The 26,689-nt window shown below is 43.6% G+C and overlaps 1 protein-coding gene across 1 annotated transcript in view; it reads left to right on the forward strand.

Annotated features, from left to right (window-relative positions):
• The window catches only part of CTNNAL1 (catenin alpha like 1), a 45,573-nt gene that overhangs the window by 16,815 nt on the left and 2,069 nt on the right, over nucleotides 1-26,689 (forward strand). Inside the window, exons 4-16 of the mRNA XM_081152071.1 lie at nucleotides 821-940; nucleotides 3,222-3,311; nucleotides 4,361-4,531; nucleotides 7,373-7,573; nucleotides 9,005-9,091; nucleotides 10,703-10,861; nucleotides 12,627-12,719; nucleotides 14,220-14,370; nucleotides 19,866-19,903; nucleotides 21,946-21,996; nucleotides 22,097-22,251; nucleotides 25,407-25,455; nucleotides 26,619-26,675. Coding sequence (XP_081008197.1) covers nucleotides 821-940; nucleotides 3,222-3,311; nucleotides 4,361-4,531; nucleotides 7,373-7,573; nucleotides 9,005-9,091; nucleotides 10,703-10,861; nucleotides 12,627-12,719; nucleotides 14,220-14,370; nucleotides 19,866-19,903; nucleotides 21,946-21,996; nucleotides 22,097-22,251; nucleotides 25,407-25,455; nucleotides 26,619-26,675 — 1,422 coding nt within the window. The remainder of the gene's footprint in view (nucleotides 1-820; nucleotides 941-3,221; nucleotides 3,312-4,360; nucleotides 4,532-7,372; nucleotides 7,574-9,004; nucleotides 9,092-10,702; nucleotides 10,862-12,626; nucleotides 12,720-14,219; nucleotides 14,371-19,865; nucleotides 19,904-21,945; nucleotides 21,997-22,096; nucleotides 22,252-25,406; nucleotides 25,456-26,618; nucleotides 26,676-26,689) is intronic.

Here is a 26,689-nt window from a genome sequence, read left to right on the forward strand (position 1 = left end):
GCCCTCGCCTCACTTCCCGAGCTGCCAGGGCAGATTAACACCCATCACATCCTCATTAAACATGAGTAAACACAGGATATCTGTGTTTTCTTTCCCTCGCTTGGTCCGACTGAAACTAACCCAGTAGTGTTATTTTAAGGAAAAGTGTTTGAGACTATGTTTCACGCCTGTTTACTTTGTGGAATCTAATGTCAAGAATACGCGGGACATGTTCCGTTGCCTCTGCCGCAGGTTCTTGTCCTGTGCGCCCCTGGCTGCCCAGAGCTGCTTGGCAATTAGTTTATCTAACGCTGGCAGTCCCTGTGGATCCACCCTGGTTTCCTGCTCCTGAAGCCCCCCAGCCCCTTCCTCTCCGCGGCCTGCACATCCCCGCCTTCCATGTCCCCGGAGGAACGGGCCTCCCCGGTTCCGACGGGCTCAGCCCCGAAGCTTCTGCCTGCGTCTCCGACCCTCGCCCCCTCTGCCCTCCGAACACTGGGTCACCGTAGCCCTACCTTCTCCAGAGCTCCCTACACACGTGATTTCTTCTCCTGGATCTTTTCTTGTATATGCTCTTGTACATTAGTCGTTTCTTTTACTCTTTTTCCTTTCAGTTTTCAAGTGAGCCCAAGTCTCCGCACCCTGAAAACGAATCACCCCCTCGATAGTTCTCACCTTCGCATCTCCTGCTTCTCCGAGCCCGCTTTCCGTCTTCCTCTCTGACGCCTCCTCTGCTCTCCCCCAGAATTTAAATTTCTCTCTTTTTCCCCCTCTTCTCAGCCTTGGCCTCTGAGTCTTCTTCACGCCTACACCTGATAATAAAATAGTCTCTGTTTTGCAGGTTCTTGCAACTATGGAAAGACTGGAGAAAGTGAACAGCTTTCAAGAGTTTGTCCAAATATTCAGTCACTTTGGAAATGAAATGGTGGAGTTTGCACATCTCACTGGAGATAGACAAAATGTATGTATTTACCACATTTTAAAGTTTTCAAATACATGCTTGCTTTTTTGTGCACATGTGACAGTTCTCTGTTTCCGTCTCACACACTGGGAAAGGTCAGACCTGCCTTCAAGGCCCAACTCAAGTGCTCCTTCTGTTGTGAAACTTGCCATTTGACTCCTTAACCAGGGCTCAGGCAAATAAATAAGTCATATATATTCTTACAGTATTTTGTTATAGATTCGTTATTTTCTTTCTGTGACTTGTTATATATTTTTCTGTTACTATATCTTTCTGTAATTATTTTACATTAGATCAGTAGTAATAACCCAAGCCATTATTTATTTGCATCGGCTACGTGTTAGGTACTTAATATCCACAATCCCCCTTAATTCTCAAAACACCCCTGTGAAGAAGGTATTGTTATTGCTGTTACACGAGAGGAAACTGGACCTGAGAGCATAATAAACTTTCCCAAGGTCACTCTTTTAGCAGATTGAGCTCAGTTATGTCTGATTCTAAAGCCTGTAGTTTTCAAACTAAACCATGATATTAGTTCTTCATAGGTCTGTTCCCCAATTCAGACCGTAAGTTCTGAAGTTTAGGAAGGTGGAGGACCACAGTATATCCAGGGCTGACTTTTCCCTGTTGGGGTCCCCGAGCATGAGTCTATCTAGGCAGCAGGTAGAATATACAATAATTGACCTTTTGTAGATGTGCTCTGATACAGTCCTGCAGGCTGTGGTCTAGGGTGTGAACTTTCCAGTTGTAGCTGGAGTTGGGAGATGGGTATTGGCCTGGAAAGTACCAGACCAGATTGCGATGCTTCCCTTAGTGCTGCTTGGACCGTCTGGGTTTCATGGAAGCCTCCGCTTTGTCCTGTGGACCAGCCCTCTGAGAGATTGAGGTGCCATCTTTTGCTATCACTGGTCATCGCCATACACTACGTTGTAACGCTGGCTTATACGTGTTATATGAGGCGTACACGCGTGATGCTTTGTCAGCTAGACCCACAGGTTGTTTTGCAAAAAGTCCTGTTCAGTATGTTAAAGACAAAGTAGGAATTTTAGAAGTGACCTCAACTTTAATTTTTGATGGATTCTCATGATAGATGATATTCATAGGTAGGAACCATCCTTTGGGATGTGATCTTGGGACATGAATTAACTTTTGGTTTGTGAGCGGTTTCTCCTCTATTGAGGAAAGCTATATTGGGAGGCAAGTGAATGAGCGTGATATTATAGGGATAACTTTGAATCTACTATAGTAATTTACTGAAACAGATAAAGGGCAAATCATTCTCAAACTTTAGGCCTTCGTCATTTGTTAGAAAGGGCTTGTCGCTCAGCTCACACATGAAGAATGACTGACTGATGTGGCAGGCGAAATTTTATATAATTCCGATGCCGATGTCCACAAGTAAAGTTTTGTTGGAACACAGCTGTGCTACTTTGTTCATGTATTGCCTGGGACAGCCTTCACACGACGATCGAATTAAGTAGTTGTGACAGAGACCGTGTGGTTCACAAAGCCTAAAAATTTTATTACCTGGCCTTTTATTGAAAACACATGCTGACCTCTGGCTTAGATGGTCAGAACCAAACTGTTATGAGGAATACTTGGTTCTAGATTTGGTAAGCAACATTCGGTCCTTCTGTGACAGCGCACATTCCGGCGAGGCCGCTGTGAAGAGAAACCAAAAGAAAAAACTCAAACTACAGCTCTTGCTTCAGATTCCTAATCCAGTTGGCAGATGATACATCTATGAAACATCTTAAAAACATTTCGGAGCAGCGTGTTGGTTAAGTTTAGGACAAACAAACCTCGTGTTGAGACAAATAAGTACTTCGATGGGATTAATCAGCTATGGTCCCTGAAAGAGTTGACTTCTAAGTTTCTATTGTGAAAGAAATAATAGCCCACAGGTGCTCAATAAATAAGTCCGTTTTACTTAAGTAAAGCATGAGATGATTGTTTCTGGTTAGGAGTGAGGTGTGTCCCCAAGCGCACAGGAATGCCGGGCGTGGCAGGCCACCAGAATGTGAGCCGCTTGGCAGCCTCCCCCTCGGGCCCGGTCCCTGGCTCTGCCGCCCTAAATTAGGGCGCCTGTTTCATCCGCTCTGTTCTGTTCATGCAGCTAGAGTGAAGAGGGGACCCCTTTATTCTGTCTTTTTTTCACTTTGTCACTTTTTTAACCATGTCACATCATTGTTGAGTATTGTCATTGCCAAGTAAGTGATTTTTCAACAAGCTGGACTGTTCACATGATCCTAGCCACTCAGTGATTTCATTTCCTTCTTAGGATCTAAAAGATGAAAAGAAAAAGGCAAAGATGGCAGCAGCGAGGGCCGTCCTTGAAAAGTGCACCATGATGCTGCTCACAGCCTCAAAGGTAAGAACAGTGTTTGTTTCACTGTTGTAAATTAGAGAACCTGATTCGGTGCATCTGATGTATATATTTTACATTTTCAAAAAGCTCAGAGTGATCAATTGGAATATAGGCCCTCACAGTCCAATCTGTTCTTCAGCAAGAACGCTAACTTTCTTCCCCGGTTCCAAACAGCAATTAATCTATGAGTCTGCTTTTGCTTGGGCACCGAGGCAGAAGCTTTTGTATGAGGTGCTGGGAATGCAGGCCTGTCCCACATGGTCACTGCCCGTGGGGCTTTGCTGGTCTCGCTGGGGAGCCAGCGCACGTATCTCCAGCACAGGCGAGGCAAGTTAGAATCTGTTAAGCAGCAGCGGAGTACTAAGTCAGCCCTTACTTTGTTTATTCTGTAAATTCATATCTCTAATTCCATATCCTACTATAAGCACAACTGTCAATCAAGAGCTTGTAATTCCAAACAGCAGTTGGCCAGCAAATTGGTACAATTCAAGAATGAACTAGTCAACGTCTCCTTAGCCGTGTGTTCAGAATTGCCTTTTCTGCTCAGAATATTGACTCTCTGGGATCATCAAGGCCACAGCAACAGATTTCACTGGAGCCCACTTGGCAGCCTCTGTCTGTATCCGGCCCTTGAGTAGTTCTGCATTTACATCACTTTTTCAAAGCCAAACACACATCCACAGTCATATATCATCTGGTCATTTTTCCGCATTCTTTTTTAGTTCTTACACACGTAAGACAGCATTTAAAAATGAAAACATTTTTAATCATGATAAAGATAGAGGGTTTTTTTTCCCCCCCAAAAAACTTGAAGTAAACTGATGATTGAAGTATAAAGATACAGTTCTGCACTCTGCCTTTTTTCTTAACCTTGCTATCGCTTTTTACTCACCCTGCGTCCACTTTTAGTGAGGAGAAGCAGCTGGGGGAGCCAGGGACCCGGGAGATTTTGGTAAAGAACCATTTTTATTAGCATGACATGTTCTCTGTAAGATTTTGTGTGTTAGGATGCCGATCAGATCTTAAAATAAAAAGCTTCACTTGTTTTGAAGACGTGTCTCCGGCATCCCAACTGCGAATCTGCCCATAAAAACAAGGAAGGGGTATTTGATCGAATGAAAGTGGCACTGGATAAGGTCATTGAAATTGTGACTGACTGCAAACCCAATGGAGAGACTGACATTGCAGCTATCAGTATTTTCACCGGAATTAAGCAATTCAAGGTAAGAGCAAAGAGAATGTATTTTGATTTTTTTCTTTCCATTTTAAAGGAGTATTGCTATATGGAATATCTTTATTTTTGTGTAATATTTCAGAATAGATGCTTCATGAAAGCAGATATTCCTCTTTTAAAAATGCCATGAGGCACAGACTTAGTGATCAGTAACATTTGGCTTAGCGTGGTATATACGAAGAACACTGGCCTTGGGTTACGGCAGCTTCTCTGGCCCCGATTAGCTGTGTGGTTTGGCTGTGGCCTCCTGTCACCTGTTAGAAGCCTGTCCCTAAGCAAGCCTTTGGAGCAGTGCTGCACCATCCATGGGTGGTGACAGACAGCACATCATTCCTGCTGGAATTCCTGCTCTTCCCTGGGCTATAGGATTGATATTTTGAGCCAGTAGTAGTAGTATTTATGATAACTAAAATTTTTAAATGAACAGTAATACATGCTAACATTTGTAGAGCACTTACTCTGTGCCAGCCCTGGTCTGTGTTATTTAAATGTATTTGTATGTATAATCCTCACAAGAACTATTGTTCTTCTACCGTAGGCTGTTGAGGAGACTGAGAAACAGGGATTACATATACTTGCCAGCTAGGAAGTGCCAGAGTTGGGATTTGAAACTAGCAAGTCTGACTCCAGAATTCCCATCATTTAGGTTAGAACTTCTCATCAGAAGTCAGAGATGGCGAAGCTGCTCTTTGGGTAGGAGCTGTGTCTGAGTCAGGAGGGTCCTAGGAAATCATCTGGCACAACCCCGTATTCATCAGATGGGAAAACTAGGGCCCCAGGAAGTTATCTAAGGTGCCTGAGGGTTACCACCTCTCTAGTAGGCCGGGCTGCGACAGGAATGGCGCCGTTTTCATCTCACTGCACTTTGCCTTTTCAGGTTGCTCGGTCTGTAATGCAGTTGTGTTTCCGGTGTGGTCCTGGGAGGAGGTGAGGGTAACTTCCACCTACTCCGCTGCCATCCCGCTTTGAGCTTTAATTGTGTGAAGGTCGAAGCAGGAACATGGGGTGAAAGGACCTTTATTTTTAGGAGCTGTGCTCTTAATAAAGACTTAATCTCCAATTTCCTTTGTAGGTGGATATTATTATACCCACATTTTTAAAAATAATCTTTTTTAAAAATTGATTTTAGAGAGAGAGGGAGGAGGGGGAGAGAGAGAAAGACATCAGTTTGTTGTTCCGCTTACTTACGCATCTTTGGGCGCTGCCCCGACCGGGAACCGGACCCACAACTGCCAGTGGTTATGTTTTCGGCACCTCACTATTTTCTCATGAAGAGTATAATCTGTAGAAGGAAGACTTTTACTGTATTTGGTACTGTGAGTATGTGGGCAGATCTTCTGAAACCATAACAATGAATGGCCTTCAAAAAATAGCGCTAAGTTACTATTTAAAAACGTGTCTATGTTCTCTCTAAAGAGAAATAAAAAAACTTAACATAAATGGTGTGGTCAACTTGGCTGATTTTTATGTTGTAGTTCTGTTCACATTCTCATTCTTAGATCCTCATTGTCCATTTCATACCTCACCTTTATCCATGTTCTTTCCTAGCTTTAAAAAAAGTCCTGTCCACCTGTGATGGAGTGATACTGGAAGGGAAGGGACAGCGGGCAGCGGGCAGGCCCCTGTGGCTCGTTTTTATTGATTTGAGAGAGAGGAGAGGAGAAGGAAGGAGAGTGAGAAACATCAGCTGCTTCCTGCACACCCCCTGCTGGGGCTGAACCCGCAGCCTGGCCGTGTGCCTGGGAATCAAACCAGCGACCTCCTGGTGCCTGGGATGGTGCTCAGCCCACTGAGCCACGCCCGACAGGGACCCTGTGGCTCTTGGTCTTCCTAAATCTTAGTATGTTCATGGGTCACTTGTAAGGATTAGCTTGAAATAGTATATGTGAAGGGACTTCAAAGTGCCAAAGGAACGTAGGCCATTCTACTCAGCACCTTCGTTGTGACCACAGTCTCGGTCATCACCACTTGCTGCCCCCTGGCCCCCGTTGCTTCTGTGACATATGTCATGGGCTAGAGGTTGCATCAGGTTGAGGTGGCACAGTGTGTCTTAGAAACAGAGAGGAAGCTTGCCCAGGGAACACTGTCCCACAGTGAAGGATCTCTAAGCACCAGGTGGCTGACGTGAGTGTGGGGGGACATAGCTTGTTCGAGAGGTGATAAAGGCAGGACCCTGGAGAATTTCTGTGTTTTACAACACAAGTTTGGGCTTAATGTTATAGGTGGTGAGGAGCCCATTCGAGGGAGGTGGCAATATCAGAAGTTTTACCCTTTAAGAAAGGTTACACAGGCCCCCTGCTAAAGGATGTTTTGGTTAGGGAGGTGCCGTTGGGGACATAAGGCAAAATGTAGGGAGACCAGTTTGGTGACTGGTAGGGTTTTGCTGAATTAATTAAGGAAGAATTGATGCCTTTCCCAGTCCTTCCCACACCCTCCACCCTCCACACCCTTCCCCTGGGCTCAGTACATATGCATACTTGGGTGTAGCGTTTCTAGGACTTTGCCTCAGTATTTTCTCAGATGCAGGTCCTTTGCCTGGAGGCTGGTTCATTTTCCTACCGGTTGCTACATGATAATGCTCTTTCTGCCTTTGCGTTCACTGGTCTCACAGGAATGCTGCCTTAACAGCTATGGGAACGAGGCTGTGCAGGGCCATCGGTGGCTCCTGAGCACTGTCCTCCCAGTTAGTGGGGACTGTGGTCATCTCCCCCGAGCCCTCAGACAAGGCAGGGAATTGCTGGCGTCTCCCTGGGCACTGCTGGCAGCTACAGTCCAGTTTGGTGCGGTGGGAACACCGACTCATGTGGATGTGTGTCCTCTCTGTTCTCAGATGAATATTGAGGCTCTTCGGGAGAATCTGTATTTTCAGTCGAAAGAGAACCTGTGTGCGACGCTGGAGGCGGTCTTGGAGCGCACGGAGGACTTCACGGACTCTGCCTACACCAGCCACGAGCACAGGGAGCGCATCCTGGGGCTGTCAGCGCAGGCGAGGGCCGAGCTCCAGCAGCTGACGTCTGTGTGGGTCCAGGCTGTAAGAACCTGTTTTCGTCGGAGTTAATTTTATCCGCTGACTTCCCCCTGCAGCTCTGAGAGATGTGGAGGCTAACCCCGTCACCGGGGACGTGAGTGTGGTCGGAGGGAGGGGAGGCTGTTTCGTTCCTCGCCTCCCTCCTACTTGGCCAAAGTAGCCTTGCGGCCCACCCGGCACTCGCAGGACTTAACATTTCCAGGCCCGTTTCTCATCCTGGCCCAGGTGGAGTCTGCGCCACCGTCACCGTCACTAGGTCACCAAACCCACCTCGGGAACATTCCTCCCCAGAATGCTTCTGCAGAGTGAAGGCAGAGGAGGAGACCCCCACCTAGAGGTTCTCGGCACCCGGGTCTTATGCCGGAGCCACTCAGATGTGCACAGTTCTTAACTCTGAGGACAGCTGATTTACAGGCACGATTTAGAAACTCATTGAGGCCCAGAGGCAACGAAGACGAGGGTAGATCCAGCTGCCTGGTGCAGGATTTCTCACCCTCGCACAGGTTCCTAGTCTGAGATCGGTGGGCAGCCTCTTACAGAGCCTTAAATAGGCTGCTGGCTGGTATGCTTAAAACCTGGGCGCTTATCTGGGTAAGAGTGGTAAAGACCGAGCGTCTTTTATATGCCAGGCACTGGCAGTCTAACGATGACGAAGGTCACATCTTTGCCTGCAAGAATTTTGCAATGTAGAAAAATGTGGGAAGGGGCGAGGCGAGCACAGAGAGCTTTGTAAGTGTCCAGAGAGAAGGTACAGACCGTGTACTGAGAAGCCTTGAAGGAAGATGGATTTTTATTTAGGGAGAGGAATCAAGATGTCTTCCTGAGGATATTGACATTTAACTTTGATTTGTTCATTCAAAGAACTGAATACTTACTACCTTCCCTTTGCTGTGCCAGGTATTGTGGATTCAGTGGCGAGCAAAAGAAATGTGATCCCAGCCTTCACGGAGCTTACCAAGGCCTGGCGGGGAAGATAGACATTAGACAGACAGACAGACAAATCTAAAAGTCAGTATGTGGGACGGTTACTCAGAGCGAAGGCTAGAGGGGGGACAAAGAGGGTCTCATTGAGATGTGCGACCTGAGAGGGTCTGGCTGAGAAAGAGCCGCTTATGTAAGGCCTTGAAGAGGAGTCGCGTTTTATTTTAACTAGGTCCAGAGTGATGAGATAAATAGTTTAGTTTTAGACACAATACATTTTTATTAAAGAAAGTTAGATTTTTAGAAATTAACCTGTTTATAGTTAGAGTGGGAAAATATAACTACTTAAAATTCTATTTTCTATTCTAACCCTAAACAGGTGGATTTTTAAAATCTACTTTTCTTATAGTGCATAGAATGATATTAAAAATTTATTAAGAGGTATAGTGCAAGTAAAGTTGCAGTCACCAGATGAAAAAGATGAGGTAACCCTACACACTTTAAATTTTTTAGCAAAGCAAGAGAACAAAAAGCATCGCCGAAGAGCTGGAACTGAGTATATTGAAAATCGGTCATGGCCTCAATGAACTTAAGAAGGAAGTAAGTATAGTTTGAAATCTAGCCCCTTTTAGTTTTTTGCAAATTTTCATGTTGTATGTGGTACGTAGGAAATGCATTATATGGCCCTGTGCACAGAAAACGGTTTTTAAAGTTTCCTTTGGCCTAGTTATTTCGAAGCCACCGTTTTATCGGTGCCACCAGTCTCAAAGCTTGTGCACGAATGTTCATAACAGCTTCATTTATAACGGCCTGAAATCGGAAACAACCCAAAATTTCATCAGTGGGAATTGATAAACGAACTTCGGTAGAACTAAATTAAATATTATTCAGCAATAAAAAGGCAACAATATGGAAGTCACAGTGTTACACTGAACATAAGAAGCGGGCTGAGTGGCTTTCCACAAGCTTCAATTTTCTTACCTTGGAAATAAGTAGAGCAACATTAACGTAGGATCTTTGTAAGACTTGAGGGAGATAGGCCTCTGCGGCTGCGCGGAGCAGGAACCTCGTGCTGTTCGCTCCTCCTCCCGTGGAGTTGGTAATACATTGTCTCTAGAACCGTTTGTAAAATCTGCCTGACCTTGGACAAGTTGCTCGACCTGCTTCATCGTCTGTGAAATAAAGGGCTGGCATTAAGGATTGTCTAAGGCCCTGGTGGCTAAACAAAATCTTTTAGGATTCTCACGTTTCCAAAAGAAAGGGCGTTTTAATGTCTCTGCTTCTAACTGTAATTATTCTTGCTTCATCGCTGAATGCGGACTACCTATTGTTAACTTTGTAGCAAGAGCTGTAATTTGAGTTGACATTGGATTACCTCCAAGGAGGGGGGGGAATCACCTCATTCAAATAGGCTTAATTCGAGGTCAGATATTTCCTGGGGACAGTGTAATTAAAAGTAATCTCTTTCTGGAGAACCCCCAAATAACCTGACACATCATTCATTTTCTAAAGGCCAGGATAAGGAGATTTTGGAATTAATAATACCCAAAGATATCCACCGTGAGTGAACCATGCTTAAAATCCACTTTAAAGTCAAATGTAACCTTAGGGGTTTTGTTAGCCTTTTATATATTGTTTCTCCTGTGACCCAAGTGTTAAGAGTAAGCTTCTAAGTAACAACTGTAGATAGACAGCAGCCTCCTGAGGGAAGGGTTGTGTCCCACTCGTATGTCCAGGCTCTAACCCAGTGCTTGCCATGATGCACGTATTTAATAAAATTTTGGTGTTTACCTAATTGACCGAATCCCACTTTTTTCAAAAGTCTGATAAAAAACTCACTCACCATCACAAACTACCAACTGATTTTTTTCCCTTGAGACTTGGAATACCAGGCAGTTCCTACTGTTCTGTTCCTCACTACCTTTAAGAGTAGCAGAAGCAGTTTTTGAGGAAAGAGAGAAGTCGTGTGGGAAAGAGCTGATTGATAGTAGCATGAACAAGTGATTGAGTTGGTTTTCTACAGTTCACATCACCCCCGTCCGGGTCCACACAGCCGCTCCCGTTACCGCGGGGAACTGCACTTCCCCGAGAGGTTCCAGTGCGACTGTGTTGAGGTCGCTGCTCTTCGGTTTTTAAAGCGATTCTGAGATGCTTGGTCAGAACGTCTCACGGCCTGTTGTCCTTCTTCCACCCCCTCACCCCCACGTGCAGCTTCACAGCACAGCGACCCAGCTGGCGGCGGATCAGCTGAAATACCACGCTGATCACGCGGTTCTCAAAGCATTAAAACTTACTGGAGTGGAAGGGAATTTAGAAGGTCTGGCCGAATATGCCTGTAAATTCTCAGAACAGAAAGAACAGCTTGTCGAGGTGAGTCATCCGTTTGCTTGTTCATTAAATGGTGGTTTAAGGGTGGCTGTGTATCCTCAGGGACTGAGCGCGCAAATGCCGCTTTGGGATAACTCACGGGAGCGTTTGCTCTCTCCTTTGGAATTCTAAAGGTATTATGTTTATCTGCTCTGTTCTCACCACAGAACAGAACCAAATTGCTAGAGCCCACAGATGCATTTCTTAATCTAATTTTCCTTACTCTCTGAGAGATTAGACTCTGAGCACTGCAGTGGAGACCCACAGCATGGCCTTGTTTCCGTTTGAATCTGTGGGGTCTCAGCAGCAGAGAGATGGCACAAAGTAGGACCATTTAAGGAGGGCTTGATAAAGGAGCTGTTTACAGCGCACAGGCGGGGTGCGGGGGAAACCACGGGACTGCGCTAGCTGGGCTCAGCGAGAGCAGGGCTGGGGCCGTCCCTGAGCCCCCACTGGCAGGGCTCAGTGGTTGCTGGAAACAGGAGGGGCATAGGGTCTCCCAGAGAGACGCCTTGAGAGGTGATTTGGGGACTAGACACAGAGACAGCCCAAGGCGACCCTGCAGGAAAGAGCATGGGAATGAAGGCCCTTCCTCATCCCTGCGGGTCTATTCCTGGGGCTTCTCACTGCCAAACAGAGCTGCAGACCACGTAGGTCAGTGTCCCAGGACAAAGGCAGGCTTGAGAGAGGAGGGGAGTGGCGCGGAGGGACCGGGAGAAGACGCCCAGTACCATACGCCTCCTCTGGAGCAATCCTGTTCCTCCCAAGTCCCTGTTCCGTGTTACTGGTGCTTACCTGCCACTTGGTTATAATTCCAATTGTTAATTGATATTCTAAGCCTTCCACCGACTGAGAATGTCAGATGTGTGATCTGCTAGTAAAAAATATATATATATATGCTTAACCTATGTATACCTCGTATATAAAAGGTATGTCTTAGCCAGCATGCGTATCAGTGCACAACTGTGAACCAACTAGCTATCTTTAGGTCATCTAATATTCCTTGCTCACCAAATCTCAAAGACTGATGGCTGGAGGAACCTGTAGATCAACTGGACTAGCTTCCTCTCCTTTACTCGATTATATCTGAAAATTGCTAAGGAGCATTCTTAAAATGACTGTAGGTACATCCCCTTTTAAAAATAGTTTTGATGCTGTGTTGTTGGCAAACCAAATATTATGACTGTAAGCAAACTTGCTAATTATAGGAATCCTGCAGCAAATCTTTTTAAAAAAGGAAAGAATATATTTTTCTAATGTTCTGTTTTAAGCCTCAGGGTTTTCAATAATTTTCACTGATGTAGGCTCCTTACTCATTACATCGGTCTTGCCTAAACCAGTGTTATCTCCATTGAAAGGTGTGTTAATTAACTGACCAAGAAGGAGAGTGGTTTTTGTTGACAGAATGTGTAGCTTTTATAATTGACCTAGGTTAGCCAAGAGACCTTGGGCAAGTCACTTCTCCGAGCCAAGTATCTCCACACATACACTGTGTGGGCACTGCTAGGTCCTCTCAGAGACTTCTCCTGGTCCTACTAGTCTGTGACCACCTAGCCATGATCAGGTAGGAAGTGAAAACAATACGCCGTACCCTGATTTGTTCCTCAAGAATCTGTTGGTAACCAATAGAGTATTATAATTTCTCCTTGATGTAAAAATGTATTTTTATGGGTTTTAATGTTTTATTGTCTCTATGAATTATAACGTGAGACTGTGTCTTGTGGAGATGAGAATGTGGAAGTTGAACGGTAGAAATGTTTTCTTGCAGACCTGTCGATTGCTGCGACACGTATCAGGGACAGAACCTCTTGAAATAACCTGCATCCATGCAGAGGAGACGTTTCAGGTGACTGGCCAACAGGTACGATCAACAGTAGGTTGTTTCTTCTATATGAAGTCTTATCTGAGCGTCATAACAAATTGTGTGCAAGGAAGGTAAAGTGGTTCTGCATAACTGCAGGCCAAATCTACCGAGCGAAAGGGGGGTGCTGGAATTTTCCTAGGTAGAGTCCGGAACATAGCTGACATTCCACTGGGTTATCTGGTCTCCTGGCCAACCTGGAGATTGGCCCATTTAAGTGAAGCCTAGTTTATATCTATTTTAATGAAGCTGTTTACAGTGTGGGCTGTTGTAACCTGTTTGAAAAGTAAGCTATGATCATGTAACAAGCCGTAAAAATATTCCCATGTTTTGACCCAGTAATTCCTAAGGACATAAGGAGATTCAAAACAACAACAACAACAAAAACCGATGTTTGTTACAACATTACTTCTACTAAGATTCCATTGGAATACAGGGTGGGGCAAAAGGAGGTTTACAGTTGTGAGTACATGAAACAGTTTATTCCTGTATTATTGATTAATCATTGTATCGTTTTCCATATAAACAACTGTAAACCTCCTTTGCCCCACCCTGTACAGCTACAGTGTATCCATAGGCGTGTGCATGTTACTACTCCTCTGCCGCCACCGCCACCACTAACTATGTAGCTACAGCTACTGCCGATGCCAACACTGCCGTGCCAGCACCACTACTGCTGCCCACACCGCCAGTGCTACTGCTGCGACGACCGCCGCCACTGCCGCTAACCGGCTGCTGCCACCGCCTCCCTGCTCCTGTTACTGCCCTGACTGCGGCCACCGTCCCTTTGCTACAGTGTACAGCCCACGCTTGGTTGTCTGAGCATAATGTCGAATTATGCTGTGGAAAGAACTGCTGAGACAGTTTTCCTTGAGTAAAGGCAATTGCTCCCTCGTGCGTTCTCCCTCCTGGGAGCACTCCCGCATCTTTCCCTCCCCGTTCTCTGTCCCCCACAAGCGTGCATCTCCTAAACTCTAAGGGACCCCTCGAGACTGGCAACCAGGGGAGCCATGGGCAGTGGCAGCCCGTCCAGGGTTAACCCCCGGAACCTGTCCCCAAGGCCCCTTTTTCTCTGACGCCAACGAGGGGACAGCAGCCCCACCTTGGCTCACCTCTTTCCTATTATATTTCTAGAGAGACAAAGCAGCCCCAGCTATTCTCTCCTGTTGCTGCTTCTGTCCTAAGCTCTTCCTTGTCGCACTGTCCCCCGCTTTGATAAACGTACTCTCAAAATAAAAAACACACAGAGATAATTGCTCCCTGAAGAAAGGTCTGTGTAGAAGAATGCCTACTGTTTGTAGATAAGACTATAAGGAATAGTAAGTTTCGTTCTACCACGTATCTCCACGTTGGCCAACGTGAGGCTTCCGTGTGGAAATTACTTCATAGCTGTTTATTGGGCTGATTTGGACAGGACACACTTAAGTGTTGGTCTCCCATGTGATTCGAAGAGATTCGAAGATTTTGAAATTCACACCTGTTCATATTGTGTTTCTTCAGATAATTTCTGCTGCTGAAACTTTGACATTGCATCCATCTAGTAAAATTGCTAAAGAAAACCTAGATGTGTTTTGTGAAGCTTGGGAATCCCAAATTAGTGACATGTCAACGTTGCTAAGAGAAATCAACGACGTGTTTGAAGGAAGACAAGGTGAGAGACTGTCCACATATTGAAATATATTATTATTTTAATGCAACTCAGTTTTCTAATTTCACACTTCAGATGCAAAATGAATTATCTTGTCATATCCCAACTGCATTATTTTTATAGTAAAATATCTTCAACAAGAAATCATGAAAATAGTATTTGTCCTTTATTTAGTAACCAAACAGTAAAATTTGTTGTACAACAGCATAGTAGATTTATTTGAATTAATATTAACATTCCTATTGAAATGAAGTCATTTTATATTCTAAATTGTTTTTTAGTTTTAGTAAAAATTTCCTCTGCAGCACAGTGATTATTTGACTTAATCCTACTAATTTCATAATGAAATGAATGTAGTTATTTGATTTTTGAATTGCTTCCTTCCACTTGGATGGAACCTTTTTCCTTGACGACCATCTAATCTTGGACTATTTCCTATGGTGGGTAAGTTCATTATTTCTACAACATGTAGAATAGCACCGTACGATGTCCGGGAAGGCGTCTTTTTTACCTTTTATTTTAACATCAACTGGGAATTTTGTTTATTTCTCATTGTACTGTGTGTCCTGTTATTTATGTTTGTGTTTTTATATGTTTTTCCCTTCCCGCGGCTTCTGTTAGTGTCAAGCATGCTTAGTTTTTAAAATAAAATGGCATTTAAAGTCAAAATAATATCAAATTACCTATTTTTACTGAATATGAACATTTAAACATTTCATATTTTTAAAAATATTATTGTAGAATAATTGCCGATATGCTTAAAAATCAGGGAATGGTGTAGACTTTGTAGATATAACACTATTTGTAAAGTATAATAAAAGTTTACCGCGCTTCTGCATTTAAAGATTCCTGTCCGAATGGTGTGTGGTTGGGATGCTTTGATGAAGTATTATAGTTACATGGCTTATTAGGTGAGACAGGCTTCATAGAGGAAAAGGTAAGGCGATGTAACCGATCCGCACTCACAGAAGAATGATCGCTTAGCCGGACGACCTGTTCCGGAAAGGAAGAGAAGCGGCCTGCCAGCCTTTCTCAGCGCTCGAACCCCCAACGGACAGGCCAGACTCAGAGCAGGAGAAGCCACAGGCTTACGTTCAGACCCCAGGGTCACTGTGGTTTCTTCTCCTCTAGGCTGGAGACTGTGCGAATGACCTGTCCTTTGGGTCTGCTGTAGGTTTGGGTGACGATCCCCGAGAGCGCAGGAGTGCCTTACCCTCCTCGGGGCTGCACGGAAGTTCCTTCCCGGGGGAGGCTGCTGCGCCCAGTCAGTGGGACGCTGGTCGCCCAACCGGTGAAGACGCCCGAGGCCATCATTCTGTGGGGCCGAGGCGGAGCTGCTCGATGTCTGCAGCGCCTTTCTTTCTCTTTTTTCTCGTGAAGCTCGTGGAGCAGCTTTTTCCGCGGAGAAGTCCACCTCCGCGCGGGCCACCCCCGGGCGGGCGGAGTCCCGCGCCACGGCGCCGCTCTCCCTGTGGCGCGTGGCTGTGACAGGCCTTCCTTTCACCTTGCCCCGCGCGCTGCTGGCCCTACGGAGGGCAGCGGGTACCCTGCCCGTCCTGACTTCCCCGCGGCTGCTATGACTCAGGGTGTCACTGTTACCGAAAGGCCTCTGCTGTACTCCAGCCACCTTCGTCTGCTCTGCGTGTCTTGCCTCTCCCAACGGGAAAATGGCCAGATGTGTTCGCAGGTATCACTGAAGCAGGCAGCCAGGGGACGACATGCTAAGCAATGAGGAGGCGCAGCCAGGGGACGACGCGCTAAGCAATGAGGAGGCGCAGCCAGGGGACGGCGCGCTAAGCAATGAGGAGGCGCAGCCAGGGGACGACATGCTAAGCAATGAGGAGGCGCAGCCAGGGGACGGCGCGCTAAGCAATGAGGAGGCGCAGCCAGGGGACGGCGCGCTAAGCAATGAGGAGGCGCAGCCAGGGGACGGCGCGCTAAGCAATGAGGAGGCGCAGCCAGGGGACGGCGCGCTAAGCAATGAGGAGGCGCAGCCAGGGGACGGCGCGCTAAGCAATGAGGAGGCGCAGCCAGGGGACGGCGCGCTAAGCAATGAGGAGGCGCAGCCAGGGGACGGCGCGCTAAGCAATGAGGAGGCGCAGCCAGGGGACGGCGTGCTAAGCAATGAGGAAGCGCCCTCAGTGTTCTCATACTGGAAGTGGGTCTGAGAGCCGGGTCACTGTCCTCCACTCGGGACGCTCAAACATCTCAGCAGGGCCTCCTGGGATTGTTTGAGGAACGCCAAAATCAGCATTTGTCTTCTGGCCCTTTTGTCTTTTTGCCCAAACTTCCAGGGAGGCCACGGTCTTCGTATTAGAAGGGACCAGATAAAAAAGACTTCACTTTCCCTTCGTGATGAATATGTATCAGCACTCGGAACTTGAGATTATTTTCAACAAATAAATGTCAAAAAACCTCCTCTCATAGCTCACAGGCTCTGTCCCTCCTGTAAGGAGGCTGCATTTCCTTTGTTCTCTTTGACCCGTTTGGAGTCCCGTGACTAAGCTCCGTGTTTAAGGTTGTGGGTATCCCTCTTCATAGCTCTGCGCATGACTTATCACTCGGCAGGTGGGATGCGTGGGGTGCTGGTCACGGACGTGGGGAGTGTAGGAAGAGGCACGTGCTTGTGGGCGCATGAGCCTGGAACAGGGGAGTGATCCGTCCAGACGAGATGATGGGGCGATGATAATAGAAATGGAAATAAGAGGACTGAAATGAGGAAAATTTTCCAAATAATATTGGTAGGATTTGGTGATTAACTGACTGTAGACGAAAGGGAGGGTTTGAGGTTGGCAACTGGGTTTGGATTAGAATATTTCATTCCCACTCCTGAGGTTAGCCAATTATCTGCCTCGCCTTTAGTGGTTAGGGATTCAATGCAGGGGGTCTGGGGACATGGGCCCTTTTCTGATTGACCAGGTCATGTAGAGCCCCTCTAGAACCCCAAAGCTAATTAAATTTCTAACAGGGAATAATGCAGCGAAATAACGAGGCTTACATGTCCTTGGGGAATTCATTTTATTTTGTAGAGATGCAGACAAGCTCTGAATATTGGAAATGAGAACAGTACTCCTCAATTAGGTTTTCATAGAAATCATTTTGGAACTCTCATAAGATGAGAGGGCCTTTGGAACTTAATTAATCTTGAGATATAAACTCAGAAGATGGCACAGTTGTGGTTTGATTTAGGGGGTATTAAACAAAGGATTTAGTGCTTTGAAAATAATTCTGTAAATCAAATATCTGTACCCAGTATGTTTTCCCCAAATATTTGTTTTTCCAATTGCTTCTAATGTTTATAACATGTTTTCATGAGAGATGCCTCTTTAATTTGATGTAATAGCAAAACATAATTGAGTCAATATATTCCTGCTCTGCTTCCAATCCATGGCAATAATTAGGCTGATATGGAAAAAAACTATAAAATGATTCAGATTCATCTTTTTGGGGGGTATTTCATCAACTTACTTGGCTATATTAGATTTGGGAGAAAGAGGGACAACTTTGCCTACATAGCATTTGGAGGAAAACTGTCTGAAGAATGATCAGTTTTGCAATGATCTTCAAATTTTAAAGGATTCTGCGTCTACCTGAAGGCTAGAAAGAGGGAGCGAAGCCAAGTACCTGTCAGAGGGCTGCAGGCCTGGGAACTGCCAGGCAATTAGGAGCTGGTGGATGGCAATGTAGCAGACCAGTTGTAGAAAGGCTCTCTTCTTATCGTATTTATCTCTCCCTACCTCCTGGTTTCTTTAACTCTGTTGTATACCTTGGAGAAATAAGAAATACTGAAACAGTTGGCTTTTTTTTTTCCCTTTTGGAGAGTAAATGTGAACATTTCAGGATCATGGGCACTATGGGGATCACAAGGGTGGATAATACAGGATTGCTCACCGAAGCTAATTATACTTAAGTAATGATTATGCCCTCTTCTCAAGCTTATTAAGACCACACTTTTTAAGGGGTGCTGTGGACAGAATTCACACTTTGAATGAAGACAGATGGGGAATTTTGAGGGTCTGAGTGACTTGAAGACAGTCTCCTGTTAATAGTCTCACCCCTAAATCAGGCACTTTTTACATCAGGGTTAGGAGACAAGGCATGGAAATTCCTACTTCCTCCTTAAAGTTTTCTTTTTCTCTCACAAGTCTGATGCCAGAAAACCATTAATAAAATTCCCTTACAACTCTGACATTACGAAGAAATGATTTGAATCATAAAGCTATTCTTTGTACCATGAAGGCTGACCCTTAATGACAGTTTATTTTCTAGATCAGCTCTGTTCAGTGGAAACAGAGTGCAAGCCACATATGGGATTTAAAAGTTATAGGAGGCACAAGAAAAATTTAAAAAGAAACAGGTGAAATTCATTTTAATACTATTTTTTTAACCTGACATATCCAAAATATTATTTCAGTTTACAATAAATATTTTGAAATTATTGAGATCTTTTACATTTTTTTCTTTATATTAAGTCTTCAAAATCCTGTATGTATTTTGTACTTACAGCAGCACATCTCAGTACAGACTGGCCATGCTTCAGGTGATCAATGGTCACGTGTGGCCAGCAGATTCCAGATTCAACAACACAGTTCTAGATGAAATGTTAAGTATGTTATGAACAGGTTTGCCCTGTTCATGTAACAGTCATTCTATAAGGAAGGGCATGATTTAGTGTTTTGACATATTACTGGCTTTGATTAGGTGGAACTATATGAAATTGCTATTTTTGTATTTCAAAGTAGTTGAGTATCAGCAATTTTATATGGTTCCACCTGATATATTATAGCTGCACACTCTCTCCTTGAAATCAAGATGCAATTACTGTTCAAGTCTTATCTTGAATTTTTATTCCAGATAGAATATACTAGCTTTAAAAAAAAAAAGAAAAAAAAGTATCATTCATTGTAATTTGACTTTATACATGACCCAGAAGCCGGAAAAATAAAAGGGCAGTGATGAAGCGGGTGTGACGGGTCTCCTTTCCTTAGTAGCTGTGCTTCCTGCCTCGTGTTAATTCCCAGCCAAGAGCCTGTTGTCTGCTTTATTCCACCTTCCGAATGTCTGTACACTCGAGCTGTCGCCTCCCTGCCTGGGGCAGTGAGCTAGGAGAGTAGCTGTGCATGATTTGGCCCAGGACTTACAGGACACAAGCACCAAAGACTGGTCCTGAAGAGCCAGGTCTCACTAAGGCAGGCTGCTGTGAAAGCGTTCACTGTGAACGAGACTGGTGGGACGTGTGAGTAAATGGCACTGAGACAATTTGCCTTTTTGTTTTCTGCCATTTCGTTGGAGGAGGTGGAGAGTCACCAACGTAGGTAACTTACAGATACAACCGCTCACTGTGGTCACCGATCAAAGTACAGTTTTATTTCTGAATCATATGCAATTAATAGACAAAATTATGAAAACCAATAGACTGACATTCCTGTTTATTTAATATTTTTAAATGAAGTGTGAATCATAGAAAATTTGTTTTAAGTTATATATGTTATTTGTAGGAGAGAAGTATGGCTACCTTTCACTTCCAAAGCCAATGGTAAGTAGAAGAGTTTTGTACATTTCAGAGTGTTTTTTGTTTAGAATTCAGTTATGCTCTTGCTGCCTGTTGCTATCCACCCCCCAATAATTGTCATTAAAAAAATAAGATATTAAATGTTGATTGTTCATAGTTGTTATGCTGAGGGACAATCTAGTTGCAGCCCATACTGTGATTATTCGTGTTGGGTGTGGAGGGTTGAGGGAATAGGTAACAGATGGTATGATTAATAAGCCATAACCTGAAGTCAGGGGGTCTTTTTGTTCCTCATATCTTGGATCTAATTCACAGGGTCATGTGGGAATCATTTTCTACAAGCTAGGGACTTTCTTAATATTTCCTACCTTGATGAAAATATGCCACGCTATTTATATTTAGAGACTTGAAATGCGTAGCTTTATATAACTGAAATTGATGTGTCTGACTGCTTCCCAAAGTGGTGTCCACTAGGTGGCAAGCTTGGGTGCACCGTTACAACGGTTTCTGTACCCTTTCAGGCCCTTCCCTTCCTATCTTCATCAAACACTTTAATAGTAATTTGTAAAAGTAAAGCTAAAAATAATGAAAACACAACTCAGTTTAAAAGAACACATGGAACATAAAATTCTAAATAAAATAAAACCTAAAAACCTGTAGGGTGCTCTTAACTTTCATAAATGCTTTCTTAATAGTTTTGTAGTCTGCTAGACGAAGGGAGAGAATCCAGGTGCTGCGCCTTCACCAGGAGGAGCCAGAGAGCTCATTGATCACCTCCATTTACTTTCTAATGGACATAAGAGGCAGTGTGTGTGTGTGTGTGTGTGTGTGTGTAACCTCACAGTTTCCCTGTACTTGTTTTCTGTCCTTTAACTTCTCCCATTTCTCCTGTAGTTAATGGCATTAGAAAATCTCAAAAGGGCTCTGTCAAATGAGCAACTGTAAACTATGGGGTAGGGAAAAAAGGAAACATTGAGGATGCTCTGTCCTACAGTAAAACTGGTGACACAATAGCTGGTCAGAAGTAACAAGTCATGGTAATAACGAGGCCACAAAAACGGAGGTACACATACACCTAGAGGTACTGGTGATGATCTGCTTCTTAGGCTAAGTGAGCACATGCGTGTTTTATTTTATTGTAATTTATACTTTGTGTACGTGTGTGAATATGTACTCAGTGTGTGTGTGTTTAAATAAATGTTTCCTTAAAAAAAGGTTTCCTGCATCTCCTGGCCCCTTTATGTCAGGAGCCCCAGCTGTCCTGGAAACACCCCCCCCCCAACCATGGGGGTCCCCAGCAGATCTCAGAGTGAGAGGGATGCCCAACCTGGGCTCCCATCTCAGAAGACTTCTGAATATATTTTTCAAAGGCTCACAGCTGTGGGCAGTGCTTTCTATCCTCTAGTTAGTAGGCACCCGTGGGTCAGCCCGGTACCCTGACTAGTGTACAGTGTTTTCTGCTTTCTCGGGGGAAGTAGCTTCTGACTTCCAAACAGCTCACATAGGAACACACTTGCTGTTTCAAAGATAGGGGCCTATCCAACATGTCGTTTCAAATATTAAACCCCAAATTCTAGGTATAAACTCCTATACAACCTGGGTAGAGGACTGGGGATCAGGATGCCAGTGAAACAAGGGTGCTAGAATTTGGCCCTCAAAGGGCACATTGGGCAAAGGCGGTGAATTCCGGAGTCATTACATTAGGAACAGATGGACCTCTACAGATAGTGGCTGATTTTATTATATCATTTCAGAAGAATAACTCACAGAGGGGCCAGAAAGCTTTGGAGGTATACAACTGGGCTCTGGCAAAATGCCGAGGTCCTTACGTCCTTCTGGGACCCCGCTCTGCCCCCCTCGCCCAGGTTTCCAGCTGACTGCCTGCTCCGAGCTGAACGCACATGCTCGCAGTAGCGTGCTTGCAGTTAGTTCTTAATAAATTTTAAGTGTGCACTGCAAATGGTTAGATTAAAATCTTATTACGGGTGTTTTGTTATGCTTCCCATTACTGTCGGATTTCCTCATAATGAACCTAATCTTTCCTCTTAATCTTTTTATTGTCACAGAAGAATAGCACGAACCTGAAGTCATTAAAGCCAGACAAGTCCGACTCTGAGGTAAGACCTTATCTGTGATCACAGTCTTACTTCTACTCTCCCTTTGACATCAATGATAACAGAATCGTGGTGATTAAAATGTTTTCTCCGTATTTTGTAGGAGAAAGCCAAGATTGCAAAGCTTGGGCTTAAGCTGGGTTTGCTCACCTCCGATGCCAACTGCGAGATCGAGAAGTGGGAGAATCAGGAGAATGAGATTGTTCGATACGCACGGAGCATGTCCAGCTCGGCCTACTCGCTGTATTTATTCACCAGGTAAATACAGCTCGAGCTTTTAAAATCAATTTAATATCTAGTGTAGAGAAAAAGTGCCATGTTAAGTCACTGATAGGTTAAAGTCAGTTTCGTATACATGGTAAAAAGCCTATATATGTCATTCTTATGTCAATTAAGTGAATGCAACAAGAAGACATTTAATTAAGATTTAGATGTAGAAGGGATCCTCTTCTAGGTTTGTATCCTATTTTTGGAATTTTGAAATAATTTTGCATTCTGCTTTTTTTTCATTCTGTACATCAGTGTCTCTCCCAGCCCAGCATCAGTAGTTTAGAAAACATGCCTTTTGAATCTTTATACAAGTGGTTGATTAGACACAGATCAGACAATAGAGCCATTAGGCCCAGGACCTCAATAGAGTCCCAAATCTCTGTGAATCAGTATTTATTATGTATCATAGATTTTCCCTAATTTTGCAATTGTCTGACCTACATTCTTTGTCTTGTCCACATCATAAGACTCTGATTAAATGCCTTGTTGAAGTGAATGTTGATCACATTCCAAAATCTTCCATTAAAAATAATCTCTCTCTATGGTATAGTAATGAATATATAGATATGTCATAAATAGTAATGATTATGTATATATGTATGGTAATTCCATATTGCTAAATATCAGTTATCTGCTCATAAATCTGTCCTACAATATTCTTAAGGAATGACTTCAAACTTTCCACTAATTTTCTGAAATCTATCTTTTTCATTTTTGAAAACCTGGAAAATACTAGATATATCCAATGTTATGGCCCCTCTTTTACTCATTTTGAGTTTGAAAATATTATCAGCAGTGGTTCACATCTGCAAGTTGGTTCAGTATTCTGAAATGTGATCCATTTGACCTGGAATCTTAAGCTCGATTCAAGTAGGTAGGATCTTTACAACTGTGTGGACATGGGGGCTGAATAAATAGCACCATTTCCCTACCTAGCTTCTGAACAAAATGAAAAAATAAGCAAAAGAATAGACAGATGGGGGTCAGTCACATTTATACTGAGAAAGCTGATATTGTACAATGTCAGTTCATATCCACAGGCCGGTAGGTTTTTACAAATGATCTCTAGAATTAAGTAATCTTACTCCACAGGGACAGAATGTGTCTCTTAAAACATCTGAAAGAGCAGGTAAATCCCAAAGGCAGCTTTACTTTCAAGAGAAAAAGAAAAGAAAGGGCTACTATATTTTCACAAAGTCACCGGAAAGACTGAGAAAGTAGATAAACGTCCACCTCTTCCATGGGGTGGGGTGAGGGAGAGAGCAGAGGGGGGGATGCTGTGCTGGTGGGAGGAAGATGGGGACTTCGCTTTCGTTTGGAAGAAGCACCATTTCCCTCTCGAGGGTGTCTCCTGCCTCTCCAGGATAAACCGTTCTTCTGGAGGGTGAAGGAGAAATGCTAGTTGAGCGGTTTTGTCTGTGTGGAGCAGTCATTTGTTGACACCTTACCGTATTTTCCATCATTGGTGATCTTTCCTCTCTGGTGGTTTCCTTCCTTTGTTTTTAAATTGTTTGAGCAGCTTCTCCTGGGATTAAGTGTTTCCAGCACTAACTTTGACCTCCTTTCTTAGTTTATATCTTTAAAAAATCTGATGAGTCAAGTCCACAAACGAAAGTAAAATGGAACTCCTTTGTTTTCACACAAGAAACTGTGCAGAGATTAATTGAAGTAACAAAGATCTTTAGTTTTGGCTGAAATCATGCTAGTTACCTCCTGGTGATAAAAATCAGATCTTTACTTTGACTGATAGAAACTGGAGAAATGCATTATTACTTAATGAATATAATCTGATATATAAAATCTTCCCAAACAAAAGTTTCATGAGTAGATTTTTTTCTGTTTGTAATTCCCCTTTTATTTCTTGTTTCTTATTTCAGAATATTTCAGGACGGTATGGTCCCCATTTTTGGCTTTGGTTAGGGATGACATGCGCCCCACAGAGGTGGGAGGCTTGAAGGGTTGCGTTATGAGGGGTAGGAAAAACTAAAGTTCTGGGGAATGAGACTTGTTGCTAGAAGATGGTTATTGGACAGGAACACTGAATTTCAGGACAAGAAAATCGATTCTCTATGATGGATCACACCCTGTGCCATATCAGCAAGTCTTGGTAATAGAATTTGAAAACCTCTGTTTTTTTCTCCAACAATATTTCCTGTTTCCCTTAAGACTGTGATTTATCAGCCTCATAGAGTTGCTTCTTTCTGAGACGCATCTGTTGGCCTTTACAGTATCCGGTTTTGTAGTTTTCCTGGGTAATTTTATAGCTCTTCTTCCAGCTAGTGTTTGATGTTGTCTTAACAGTTAGTTTATATACATTTCTTAATAATTTATGTTTAATTAATTACTCATATTTCTTAATAGTTTATGTATTTTAGATTTTATATTGCCTTATAGTTTAAAAAAAATTCAGTGTTACCAGTGCCTTATAGTTTTTAAAGTGGTTCCTACTTCATAATTTCATTTGTTCCTCACAACAGTATGTCAGAGAACAGGAAAAATTTGCTCACATCTCATAGTTGTTAAGAGGCAGAGCGGGCTGCTACTGGATTTCAGATCTCCTGATTCATGCCTAGTCCTGATTCAGGCATTCGGCGGCTCTTTGTGGTCATTCACTGTTCATTTTAGGGCCTAATTCTCGGTGGTTTCAATCTGATACTCCCTAACCTTCTGATGAGAGGTACACAAATATTATTACAATTATTTTATAGACTCAGAATTGAAACTTAAGTGACACCCTCTTCCCGCCAGAGCTGAAAATGGATTCAGAAATGAGAATTTCCTGACTTTCAGTCTGATCCTCGCCTTTCGGTTAAGACATATTATCAGATTTTATATGTTTAATTTATGAAGCAAAATGGAAAAGGTTAAACAGGAAAAGTAAAACTTAAATATAACTTGTTGGTTTTAAATTTCTTTACATTGTAAAATTAAGATGTATGATGTTTACTTAAAGATTTTAAAAGTGCCCAAGAAGTAATAATTAAAGTTGCTTTAAGGCTACAAGCACAATATTATTAATCTATTCAATATTCTTCAAAAATTGGGGTCTCTTAATATACAAAATGCTCTAAAATTTTAATATTGCAAAACCAATTTCCAGGCAATAACTTCTCCTTACCTCCTTAATAATTCATTTATTTCAGGGGAGAGGGGCCACTGAAAACTTCTCAGGATTTAATTCATCAACTAGAGGTATGTTTTATTTCCATTTACTGAGATAGGGGACACTAAGGGACAGCACCGGATCTAGAAGGTGGAAATCAGGCACTGATTTGCTCAAGTGGAATATGCAAGACTGGTGTCAGGGTAGCTCAGGAACGGGGAGAGAGGTTTGGGAATGGTCAGCTTTGAGGTGGTTTTAAAACCGTGACGCTGTGAGACATATGGATTTTGCCCCCGAGGGGTTTCCAGGCTAGAAGGGAAGAGAAGATACTGAAACAGAAAGTGGTAACGTGGAGTGATGAGGAATTTGTGGGTGAGTGAGTCACTCTGTTTGGTTAGGAGCTAGGTGTAAAACTCACTGGTTTTCCTTTAAAAGACAGGGAAGGGTGCAGAGCACGATTTGACCTTGAGATTGGTTTATACAACGAGAGCAAGGTGTTATGGCTCTTGGGCAGTGGACTAACATTATCCCTAAAATTATTGCCTCATTCATATTCTTCATCTAATTTATTACCAAAACCTGTTTTTTCCCTTCACAAATCATTCTCAGATTCCCTGTTCACTTCATTTTTACTGCTGCCACCTAAAGCCAAGTTTTCATTCCTCTCCTCCCCTGGAATCTTTCACTTATCTGGAATATTCTTGTCAGTCCAACTCATCCGTCACTGCCCTTTCCCATCACCCTGTTCCCCTGCTGAACTGCCAAGCGTGCGAAGACTCAAAACCCAATCTGTGTTGCTCCTCTCAAGGGGCCGGCTAAGGAACGTGCGTGGGTGACAAAGTCTGTCCCGCTTAGCTGGAAGGAGGAAGTTCTAACCCTTTGGAGCTCGTGTTCTAAGATTCATCACCCTTTTATAACTGGGAATATTACAAGATGAGCTTCGGATCCCTTCAGAAGCTCAGACATAATTTATGTGGCTAAGTATATCATACTTAGCCACATAAATTATGGACACCTGCACACCTCTAATTACTCAAAGACCCTCCTCAGGGATTGATGCTGCAGCTGGTTGGGGAAGCCGCCTCGGAATACTGTTAAAATCTTGTGTTTTCCTGGGTACAACAAAATATGTAGGTGTTCCATGGCAGACCTTTATCTTTAGGCTTCAGCTTTTATATTATCTGTGCGTATTTTTCCTACCAACTATCCAGATGACCTACATCTAAAGTAATGGTTTTTTTCTTTCCGCCAGGTTTTTGCTGAAGAGGGCTTGAAGGTTGCTTCAAGTGCACAAGCTTTCTCAAAACAGGTAAGGCAGGCCTA

Source organism: Miniopterus schreibersii (assembly GCF_964146895.1).
Source record: "Miniopterus schreibersii genome assembly, chromosome: 11".
Taxonomy (NCBI): Eukaryota; Metazoa; Chordata; class Mammalia; order Chiroptera; family Miniopteridae; genus Miniopterus; species Miniopterus schreibersii.